General features: G+C 40.0%; 1 protein-coding gene across 1 annotated transcript in view; it reads right to left on the bottom strand.

Annotated features, from left to right (window-relative positions):
• lrrc7 (leucine rich repeat containing 7) overlaps positions 1-12,552 on the bottom strand; it is an 89,933-nt gene that overhangs the window by 37,993 nt on the left and 39,388 nt on the right. The window contains exons 2-5 of the mRNA XM_056415027.1: positions 8,539-8,741; positions 1,908-2,025; positions 1,669-1,747; positions 61-150 (exon numbers count right to left, since the gene is read on the bottom strand). Of these exons, the coding sequence (XP_056271002.1) occupies positions 61-150; positions 1,669-1,747; positions 1,908-2,025; positions 8,539-8,727 (476 nt within the window). The 5' untranslated portion in view covers positions 8,728-8,741. The remainder of the gene's footprint in view (positions 1-60; positions 151-1,668; positions 1,748-1,907; positions 2,026-8,538; positions 8,742-12,552) is intronic.

Below are 12,552 nucleotides of genomic sequence, written 5' to 3'. Positions count from 1 at the left end.
TGATATATAAATACCATATAATATAAATATACAATATAAATATTACATGCATCCCTTTACCTGCCAAAGTTAGCCGGCAGAAACTCCAAGAAGGCATCGTTTAAGAAGAGCTGGGTCAGATTCAGGAGCTGCGTAAAACCATCTGGGAGTCTGGAAGAGAGAGAGAGAGAGAGAGAGAGAGAGAGAGAGAGAGAGAGAGAGAGAGAGAGATGGACGAAAGATACAAAGAAAACATGAACATATGCAAAAGAAGAAGAAGAAGACAGAAGAAGACAATGTGTGATGCTGTAAAGGGCCACAATGGATTACAACATGTTCCCATGACAACCCTGTAGAAACCGTCAGCCTGCAGATGACTCATCTCTCTCTCACACACACACACAAACAAACACGCACACACACAGAGTCAAATGAGCATTTCTGTCTGCAGTACACTGTGTGGTTGAGTCCAGTTGTGCTTCATGGACATTACACCACCGACAGCGAAAAAAGCAATTACTATCATACCACCATACGCTCCGAAAAGTAAACAACATCAGCACTTTATTGTAGCAATTATATCTTCTATTGTCTAGTCACAGCTGAGCTAATAGGATGTATATTGTTTGATGGTAGTTAAGGGTCCGTGGATGCAACCAACTACTGTCAAATATGGAGTGCCTCTGTGGTGCTTTGAATGCATATCCATGAATATGTAAAAGGTGGGGAAAAAAACGAGGCTAGTGTCGTTCTCTTGACTCAGCGAAACACGAGGCAGGTGCATCAAACAATCTATTACATGTTGAACTGAGTCCAGGTCTATTCAAACGGTTCAATCGGTGCCATCAACAGACCCCGGAGCACAGTGTTTACCCCTCAATGAACAACAGACTTTACACGAGCCAATTGTTTGTGAGATCTTGGTTATTAGTGGCAGCTGGTGGAATTTTTTTTGTTGGTAGGGCCATCCAATTATTTTGAGTAAATATCCCAGAATGATTCAATGCAACAACAAAAAAAAGTATCAAACATGCATTTCTACTTTGTTGTTAAATATTTAACATTTATTCCAACACTGACAGAATTCAGTATATTAATATATATATATACATATATATGTATATTTTATATATTATATACTATATATACATATCTATGTATATATATAAATATATTATATATGATATACTATATATACATATATATATATATGTATATATGTATATATAGTATATAATATTATATATATTATATACTATATAAACATATATATACATATATATATATATATGTGTGTATATATTTATAATATAACAATATACAGTATAATATGATATAAAAATATCATATCATATAAATATACAATATAAATATTGTTTAATATTAATCACCCCAGTGCAGCTGATACATGAGTGCAGGAAAAGTGCAGGAAAAGCATATATTTTGCACATATATCCTCTTTTACAAATACCACTGGGTATATTCCATATCTCCAAAACACACATATTGACAATGTGTATCATTTATGAATATAATGGATGTAATTGTAAGAATTTGTTATACTATTTGGGTGGGTGGGGCCAGGCCCCGTGGCCCCGTGGCCCCCTACTGGCCAACGGCCGCTGGTTATTTGGATCATAGAGCTGGAGCTGTAAAGATAAACATTCAACGTGAGCGCTCGTGTCTTACTTGGTGATGGGGTTGACGCTGGCCTCCACCACCGACAGGCCTTTACAGCATTTTATATTGTCGGGAAACTCCTGGATACCTGGAAGAGACACACACACACAGATAGATGTGTGTTTGTTACTTCTTTTGGACATTTTGTTGAATGAACTTCTGTAAAGACGGGGAATTATTTTCCAGTTATGTAGTTTTGTTTTGTTCAGGATGAATCGTCCATCTTGTCATCGCGGGAGGACTGTTACCGTTTTTACTGATGTCGAGCTCTTTGAGGTTGACCAAGCTGGCGATGGTGGTGGGCAGGTTGGACAAGTCGTTATCGGGCATGCTCAGCTTCTTCAAGGCCTGGCAGTTGAAGAGTTGCTATGGAAACACAGAGGAGGGGAAACAATGGAATATTATAGTCTGTTGGCAGAATCACACAGACCTTTAAGAGAAAAGGTAACAGCAGTTCAGAAAGTGAGGACGTCAACTGGAGCCATGCATCACGTAAGGTTGTGGAAAAAGGAGTTACATTTATCTGCTTTTCTATGAATAATGCAGATGTAATCTTTAATATATATATATATATATATATTTGGCCGCTCGGGACAAAATCTAAACTACGGTGAAAGCAAGACAGAAAAGAAAATGTCCTTTAATAGAAAAATACTGCAAATGCAAAAAAAACATATGTAGGAATAAAAGCACATGCATGAAGTGCTAAAAAATACTCTCATAAAACACAAAGAATGAACTAAAACGCTGACATAAACTGGAACGCTGTCACTGAGGCACATTTGGGCTATATAAAATAAACTGACTTGAAAATTGAAATTAAATTTGGAAATGCTGCAAATACAAAAACAACCATACGGCCAAAATGCAACAATTAACCACGTTAACTTTCTTTTTATTAATGTATAACGTCTCAATCCATTGGTGTGAAGCCCATTGCACAACTTTTCTCTACATTTAGTTAACCCTCCTATTACTTTTGGGGTCAAATTGATCCCATTCAATGTTTGACGTCTCTAAAAAAATGATTGACCTAATTTTTTTTGCTTCATATTTCATGATTTTTTTCTAATTTATTGGGGGACAACTGAGAACACTTAAAATGTACATGATGATATGTTTTCAATGTCCTGTACACAACTTGTACGCATCAGAGTTCTTTGGGGTCAATTTGACCCCATGCCGTTTTTCACTGTGTAAAACGTATAAGAAATATCAACTTTTTTTATTTATTTAAAGGGCTATTTAGGTAGTCAATAAACAAAAATAAAGTACCTGACACTTAAACTTGGGAAACAATATTAATTCTAATCATTTTCTGGAGGTTTTAATTGCTGGGGTCAAAAAGGGTAAAAGATGTTCGTACATTTGAAGGTAACAGGAGGGTTAAGCAATAAAAAAATAAAAACAAGTAAAACAAATAGAAATTTAATTACTATTTCTGGTCATCGGCAACCACATGTAGCCGATAAGATAGTTTTATCTTTATTTATTTTCTTTAGTGAGTAAAATTATTCTGAAGTCTCCTTAATTATATTAAATGACAGTAATATAATTGAGGAGTCTTTTAATTTGAGTGAAATAAAAAAAAAAAGTATCAGGGTTTTATTTGTAGTCCATTAATGAGGGAATGACCAACGAGAGCACAGGAGCACTTGTGTTTCAGAAGAGTGACGAGGAGGAAGGAAAGGAGACGAGGAAGGAAAGGAAAGCATCAAACATGACAATTCACTTAGCATGCCCAAAGGATAAATGCCGAGGAACATTTGGATGAATGGCAACACGTTAAAACACCTTTAAAAGTATTTCAACGGATCATTCAGTGACCTGTTTTTCTTTTGCCATGTTTCCTGAGCTAATAATGAAAAAATATGCGCAATATACACCGAGTGTGATTTGATGTGAATCGTAGTTCACACGAAGCATCAGCTATTATCTAAATATGTGCAATTCACAATGTGTTACTTTCTCAAAATCAAAAAACATATTCCAAGCCACCTAACTTGCTAGAGGAAAAGAAAACCTATATGCAGACACTTAAAAAAAATTATCATAACGGCACAAAATAAAATGATGTTCTATGGACAAAAAAGGGGCGGGATCCAGGTGATTCAGGCCACACCTCTACACTTAAAGGCACAGGCATGTGTACTCACACACACTTCAGGAGCTCTCCAGCTCATTTACATAAAGGCCAATCAATCTGGCTGCCTCGGTAGCCTTTACACAAGCTAGTTGGCACACACACACACACACACACACACACACACACACACACACACACACACACAAACATACACACTTTTCCCCCCCGTCGAATGTAAGTCGGGCTCCCCACTTACTCAGCCCTATTAGACCGTCTCCATTCATGCAGGTTATATTTAGAAATCCAATTCATCACCTCTGTCATTTAAAACCAGGACAGGAGATCAATAAAAATGAGACGGCGCTCCTCTAAACAGCACCTGTAATTCTCCTTGAAACATCGGAAGGGCATTTTGCATCATTACTGCTCACGCGACGGTTTTCTAAGTCCCGGGTGGCCGAGGATGCCGCCTCCTCTTTTCATGTCACTCCTTGATGTCTAGCATAGATGGAACGTGTGTGGTATGGAAACATGACAGGAAAGCAACAGAGTCTCAAGATTGTTCAAATGAAACGTGTGAACAATCCCAACGACTTTAACATTTTTTAAATTAGCATTCAGTTACAACAACTGAGTACGCCTCAGGCTGACGAGGCACAGAGAAGCTGCGGCGGGACAGAGGGTAAACCCTTTTTGTTTTAAGGACCAGCATTGCAGCCATTTTTGCACTGGTGGTAAAGAGCTAAGAATAGCGAAGCTTCATAGGATTGCTTAAACCAAAGGTGTTAAACTCAAGGCCCGGGGGCCGAATCCGGCCCACCACGTCATTGTATATGGCCCCTGACGGCTTGAAAGACACACGATCACCTTTTCTTAACCCTCCTGTTACCTTTAGGGTCAATTTGACCCGATTCAATGTTTAACGTCGGTGTTCTTTGGGGTCAATTTGACCGCAGGCTGTTTTTCACTGTGTCAAACATATAGGAAATATCAACTTTATCATATATTTAAAGGGCTATTTAGGTAGTCAACAAACAAACATAAAGTACCTCACACTTAAACTTGGGAAACAATATTAATTCTAATAATTTTCTGGAGGTTTTAATTGCTGGGGTCAAATTGACCCCGAGGGTAAAATATATTAGTAAATATGAAGGTAACAGGAGGGTTAATTAAATGTTTTTAAAAATCCTATACTTTTGTTTTGAAAGTTTCAAATTACACGGGTTTATGTTATAATATTAGAGGAATATTCTTATGTACAATATTTCTACACTCAAATAAACAATAATTAAATGCAAAGAGGGTTATTTAACTACATGTTCGTGAGTAGTTTATACAGTTTCAGGTACACTGGCCCTTTAAGAGGCAGCCATGATGTTGAAGTGGCCCACGGTGAAAATGTGTTTGACACCCCTGGCTTAAACTGTCAATTCTTTGAAATGAGCATTACTGGTGCTTCTTTCTACAAATAAATGAATGGGATTACGCAACAGCTCTATATCTAAATATGTCAACGTCAAGGGCGCAGGTCACAGCCAAGAGGTGACTTCAGAGGAGCTGAACCAGAATAAAGTGTTGTCACAAAGCAATTACATACTATGGGTCATATTTACAGTAATATGATGTAAGCGTTTAAGTGCATGCGTGCATATTTGTTGTGCCGTCAACCACGAGGTCAATAAGCGAAGCAGCTCTTATGTAAAATGTCTGCCACGGCTACCCCAGAGCAAGAGGTGGAGCAAACAGCAGCTTTTAATCAAAGTGAACAAGGCCATAAAAAAGTGCTGCACGAATGAGTCTTACAATCTGGATATTAATAAATGGACAAAACGTGTATCGTGAACTTGTCTTAGCCACGGATCGTGTTTTCTGCAATAATCCAATGGAAAAATCCCATTGGCCCGTTGACGAAGGAAACCAGAGCAACGTTAACTTCCAGGTTGGCTGCCGAAAATAGGTCATCCCTGCACTCTATTGGTTCATTAGCTTTCACTTTGGTTTTTGCAAGGATCATAATGACTGCCTGGCCTTGGTTCAGGTTCAGGGAGTACACACAGAACAATAGAGGCGCTAACTGGAACTGAAAAGGGTTCTTCAGAGTGATGCATCACAAAGAACCTTTCAAACCAGGGTTCTTAAAAGAACCATTTCCTTAAAGGGTACCTGTAGTGCAAAACAACAACGTGCTACATCCATTCGGCGCATCAAATAAATCATATTTACCCCGCCGCTATTGTCAACAAGTCACGCATAGCCCGAGGATTTACATTTCTTTGTCAACATTCCGAGTCCGTGGGCGCAGCCATTTTGCTAGTTATTTACTCCAGCTCAAAGCTAACTATGACGTAGAGTCGTTGAAAGGAATTCAGCCAATCCGGAGCCACTTCTACACGCGTTGCTTCTTGGGATAGATCGGTGGCCTCAAGAATTACACAATCTATATCAGGGTGCTCAATACGTCGATCGCGGCGACCTGCCAGTCGATCGCGGCGTAGTATTGGTAGATCGCATGACATAAAAAAAAATTGGCCCGCCCCCCTGTCACTTTCTCTATAGCGCCACATTACAGCAGAAGCACGTCATTTCTGTCTCTACGTGTTGCGTTGACAGTCCTCTGCCCGCCGTCTCGTGCGCGGAGCTCCGACACCGGTTTGCGCGCATCGGGACGGACGGAGCAAAGAAAAGTCACTAGCACCCCGAACATGTCGGCGCAACATTGCATCAATGAAAGACATCTCCAGCGCTGGCTTATGCGCGATGTAGCTATCAAGCTCACGCTTTTGTGTGAAGCAGATGAGGTCTAATGACACTATATCAGGGCTCTCAAGTCTCACGCATTGAGCGTGAGACTCACGCATTTCGGTCTTATCTCACGCACTCCCGCCACACATCTGATTCCGCACGCTGAAAAGACCTCTCGGCTATTTAATGCTTGAATGCAGGGGTGCTCAATACGCCGATCGATTGTTGAGTAGAAATAGTCACTAGCACCCCCCCCGTCCCTGTCGACAACTCTTTTCGGCTCGATGCCGGCGCGCGCAACAGTCAACTGTATCGGGTGCTGATGGAAATCTCACGCTTGCCTGTCTTCAAAACTTGAGAGCCCTGCTATATCATCGGACATAAGTTCGTGCTCTTTACAACAAATGCACTCTATGTCTGTTTTCTGTGGCACACATTTCCCACAACTGCACCAAACGTCCGCCGACTTGCGTGCACGGTCCGCACGGTGAAGCATCTGGACCGCGGTCCTTCGCATCAACTTCATCAGAATCATCGCTATCATCGCTGTCACAATTCACTAAATGGGGATAGTCTGCTTTTAAAGGTTCAAACAAGTATCCAGTTGCTGAATCAGACAATCTTTCATCGTCCATATTATCAATCTCTCAGCATTTGTTTGCGGCGCCGACGTTGTTTATATTGGTATCTGAACACATCCGCTGTGGCTGGCTGTCGATCTCTCAACGATCTGACGTCACACCACCCGCGACATATTCAAGCTCCAGTGCACTGTCGCATGTCGGAGTTGAGGACTTTGAACAGCCTAAACTACGTATTGTTATTGAATACTGGACCGTCAGTGCATGAATAACCTTTAGAAACACATTATCTTTTGATCTGGCTACATATTGTTTTGCACTACAGGTACCCTTTAAATGGTTCTTCAAAGAACCTGTAAAGGTGTCTCAATGAACCTTAAAAAAATAGTTATTTAAGTAACAATTTCTGATTACACAAAGAACCTTTCAAACCAGGGTTCCTTAAAGAACTATTTCCTTAAGTAGTTCTTCAAAGAACCTATAAAGGTGTCTCAAAGAACCTTCACAAAATGGTTCTTTAAGGCACGATTTTTGGTTCCACAAATAACCTTTTTAAACCAGGGTTCTTTAAAGAACCATGTTCTTAAAAACTTCTTTAAATAACCTATAAAGGTGTCTCAAAGAACCTTCAAGAAATTGTTCTTTAAGGGACCATTTTTGTTCCACAAAGAACCTTCAACAATGTTTTTTAAGGCACCATTTCTGGTTCCACAAAGATCCTTTCCAACCAGGGTTCTTTAAAGAACTATTTCCTTAAGTAGTTCTTCAAAGAACCTATAAAGGTGTCTCAAAGAACCTTCACAAAATGGTTCTTTAAGGCACCATATTTGGTTCCACAAATAACCTTTTTAAACCAGGGTTCTTTAAAGAACCATGTTCTTAAAAACTTCTGTAAATAACCTATAAAGGTGTCTCAAAGAACCTTCAAGAAATTGTTCTTTAAGGGACCATTTTGGTTCCACAAAGAACCTTCAACAGTGTTTTTTAAGGCACCATTTCTGGTTCCACAAAGATCCTTTCCAACCAGGGTTCTTTAAAGAACTATTTCCTTAAGTAGTTCTTCAAAGAACCTATAAAGATTTCTTAAAGAACCTTCAAAATATTATTCTTTAAGGCACCATTTCTGGTTCCACAAAGAACCTTTCAAACCAGGGTTCTTTAATTCCGTAAGTAGTTCTTCAAAGAACCTATGAAGGTGTCTCAAAGAATCATACTTTTTTTTCTTCTTTAAGACATCATTTCCGATTCCACATAGAATCTTTCAAACCAGGGTTCTTTAAAGAACCATTTCCTTAAAGAGTTCTTCAAATAACCTATAATGTTGCCACACATGAAAGAATGGTTCTAAGTAGAACTACAAAGCCTTTTAAAGAACCATTATTTTTCTGCGTGTATCAATTTGGGCTTTGAGATTTGAGACGAGCTTCAGCAGAGAGGGGGCGTCGACATGTGGTTGGGAGGCGTTACCTTGGGTAGCTCCTCGATCTGGTTGGCGTCGAGGTAGAGCTCCTCCAGAGTCTTCTCGAAGGTGAAGATCTCCTTCGGGACCTGCTGCAGGCTGCAGTGGGAGTAGTCCAACACCGAGATCACTTCCTCTTCACCGCGGAAACAACGGCACGGCACCAGCCGGCCAATCAGCTTCCGCTTGGTGGTCATTTCCAGACACTGCACTGTGGAGGCAAGAAGAGGAGAAAGAGGGAGAGAGGGTGATGTTAGTTTGATTTCAGAAGGTCTGAAAAGTCATGGAACTTTAAAACGATTATTTCCAGGCCTGGAAAAGTCATGGAAAAAAATTTAAAATCCCACATTTTTTGGAAATGTCATGGAAATGTGTTATATTCATATGTTTATTCACACTGAGTTTTAAATAATATATATTCTTTTAAAATGATGACACTCAAAATATAAGCCGGCGTACGCTCTTTCATACTCGCACATTTTCCGCGCTGCAAGTGAACGCACCGTAACTGAAAATACATACGTGTTTATTCTTTAAATCTAAACTATTGTCTCTGATTCATTTGAGTCATTTAAGGTTATAAACTCATATAAACAGGCACAAACTAGCATCACATATATCTTTTTTCTCAGAGATTAATTATGGAGCTGCCGTTAACATTCATGAGTGGGATTTTCTTTCAAATGATTCACACATCTTTTTTTTGAGGGATGACAACCAAAGTGAGCTGCATTAATTACCGGTGACACATTCCCCTGCTTTTGATGAGTCATGCGATAAATAAATAAATACATGAATAAAATGTTCATTTCAGTCTGAGGGTGTAGATATGACAGCGTTAACACGACATCAGTGTTAAATTGAGGCGTAATGAAGATTATGAGCAAGCAACTCTTTAATCAACAAATTTTCAGCTTTAAAAAAAAAATATATATATATATATATTTCTTCATTCGAGACTCATGGGTCCATAAAACAACAAACACAAATACAACAATAATATAGAAAATACAATACAATACAATACCAGCACATATGTCCAACCTTTGCAGCTAAAAAGTCACTTGTGGTTAAAAAATATACACGCACTTGTTCCATTGCTTCAATAGTTAACAATGTACTCTAATCTGCGGTCTTATGCTTATTTATTATTTTTCTGTTTTTTAATCACTATTATTGAATTTGTTGACCAATAATTTGTATTAGTTTCACAATTTTCTTTGGGAAAAAAACACACAAAACAACTTTTATTGTAACAATGTTAATCATGCTGCCAACAAGCATAGTGAGGAAGGAATGCTATTAATATTCATATTGGAATGCATTTTCTGGGAAATGAATATTGAGCAATTGGGAGCTACAGGAATATATTGTCATGGTGTATATTGTCCACATGTTTTTATTATTATTAATTAATGCCTTTAACCTTTACGGATCGATGGCTACTGCATGATCAGGAATATGGAAAAGTCTTCATACAAGCAGCTAAACGTTTTTCTTTTTTGGTTGCTGTAATTATCCACGCTGGTCGTACAACGTTTCCTGTGTTTTGAATGGAAGAGATGGCGGACGACATTTTAACAAAAAGTAATGAATGAATATGAGGCTTCAGAAGTGTACGCTAGTAAAATCAAGTGGGGATTTTTCCAAATACTTTTTATTACATAATTCCTCACATGTGTTATCGTCGCTCCACTGCAGCTCAGCAAAGAACCAGGGAGAGAGGGGGAAAAAAAGGCTGTAATAAAAAAATAAAAAAAATATTGTATTTGTTTAACTCAGACTTCTAAAGCTTCATATTAGTTTCTCATGAACTTTGTAAGCTTTCGAATGACCGCCAGGCAGGCAGGTGTAAAACCTGTGGGATCACTAGTATGAGGCTGTCACTCACCCTCTCACAAACACACACACACACACACACACACAGAATGACTCCCTTCAAACAACAAGCCGGAGCCTTATAATTAGACTGAATCCTTTGTAATTCCGCGACGACATCATTCCGTCACTCCATTACACGACTCCATTTAAAAAGCCGGCAGCTGAATGTTATGAGCCGGCTAACTGTGGGTATTAACATCCCCGAGCGAGGACTCGTCGTTCGGCTTTATCATTTCCAACTGATTACACTTTACTTCACTCTCTCTACCGACGAATAAAGGACATTTTAATGCCAGCCCCTTTCGACGAGAACAAAGAAGCAAATTTCCAGTTATCTCGACCGCTGCCTCAATTTCCTGTTTGATCTGGATGAGCGGGGGGTGGGGGTGGGGGGGCGGGGGGACCCAGCTGTGATGAGGACAAACGGAGTAAGAGGGCGACAGGAGGCGATGAGGAGGCGAGGAGGAGACGAGGAGGGAGAGAGAACGTGAAGATGAGGAGGCGTAGAGAGAGAGAGACCAGGAGGCTCGGAGATAAGACCCTGCAGCGTTATCTGACTATGAACACACACACACACACACACACACACACACACACACGTCCAGCACTGTGTGACCAGATTGACAGAGTGGTCTCCAGCACTGGGAGGACCCTATGTTATCTGCTCCAGTGAAAGCCTGTTTATCTAAAAAAAAAAGGGTTGAACCAATCAAATCAATACTCCTTCATCCCCCGGTCATGCTCAGAGCGAGGCGTAATGAGGCGAGCTGGGATTTACTGTTTGCCTACAGCATGCGGAAAACGCACCAGTCAGCGCTTTTTGTCCGAGCTGACACCTTGAGCCACTGCTGCTTGTCTGACCCCTCACGTTCAGAGCTTAAAGGTAAGCGAGGGGGGGGGGGGAGGAGGGCGACAGCGCGTCAGTGGTTAGCAGCTCCGTCTGTCAATCAGGGGGGTTGGCGGTTCAATCCTCGCCCGAGTCGACGTGTCCTTGAGCAAAGACCCTGAAATGCTCCCGTTAGCATGTGTCTACAGTGTATGAACGTAACATGATTTTAAGTCACTTTGAGATATAAATATAAGCGTCAGCTAAATGACGTGTAATTTAATATAATATAAAGTAATTTGAAAAAGGGGGGGGGGGGGTAGTGCAATATTAGGAGTATCATTTTGAAGTTGAGTTGTAATTAGTGTTAACTTTCACGAGTGTAGTCACCGAGAGAGAGAGGAACCAAACGCCGATGTTTTAAAGAAAACGTTACTCTTTTTAAATCGAGGAATAAAACAAAACAACAAGGTCGACATCGAGTGATCACCTGGATCTCAAGAGTACCGACCAACACTGGGAGAACGAGGAACAGGGTTTGAATACACGGGGAAGGTGCAGGTGATTGGACACAGGTGCAGGTGATTGGACACAGGTGGAAACAATCAGGCACAGGGCAGACAATCACAGGGACAGGAAGTGCAGAGAAACAGAGGACAGGAGAGACGGGGACTTCAAAATAAAACAGGAAACACAAGACACAAAAACTCCAGATCCTGACAGTTTACTTTCAAGGTAAAATAGGACACATAGAGTAATTATTATTTATTTTTTAAATAGTGATTTTCTTTAGTTTTTTCTTGTATTCATATATTATTTCTCCCGTGTGCTCACATGAACAACTGTTGGATTGGGACAGTAAAATGAAACAGGACTCAACCTGTGTTTTCAAGGTAAGAGAGACAGAAAACTCTCTGATAGTTACACTTTATGGACTTCTGTTCAGATACTATTTCATTACTTGCAATAATATGAGAGAATCATCTACAATATCAATACGATCACATTGTGTTGAAGTTTTGTGGAATGTATTTTCTGATTTCCCAGGTTTCGGATCCTGTTACCTCTCTTCCTACCTGCTGAATTTCCTAAAACACACACTCATCCCTCCCTAAAACTACTGGATATGCAATATTTTTATATATTTATATAAGTGGTCTGGAGCAGAAAACACACCTACAGGCCGAGACACCGAAGCAACGGAAACCATATGACCCAAGACATCCATTTATACCAGGGGTGTCAAACTCATTTTCCACGTGGGCCAGATAGGTGTCGTGGCCGCCTCTTAAAGGGCCGGTTGTAACTGAAGCGC

Source organism: Pseudoliparis swirei, chromosome 5 (genome assembly GCF_029220125.1).
Source record: "Pseudoliparis swirei isolate HS2019 ecotype Mariana Trench chromosome 5, NWPU_hadal_v1, whole genome shotgun sequence".
Lineage (NCBI taxonomy): Eukaryota > Metazoa > Chordata > Actinopteri > Perciformes > Liparidae > Pseudoliparis > Pseudoliparis swirei.
Note: the sequence above shows the minus strand (reverse complement) of the source record. Positions and strands in the feature narration are given on the sequence as shown.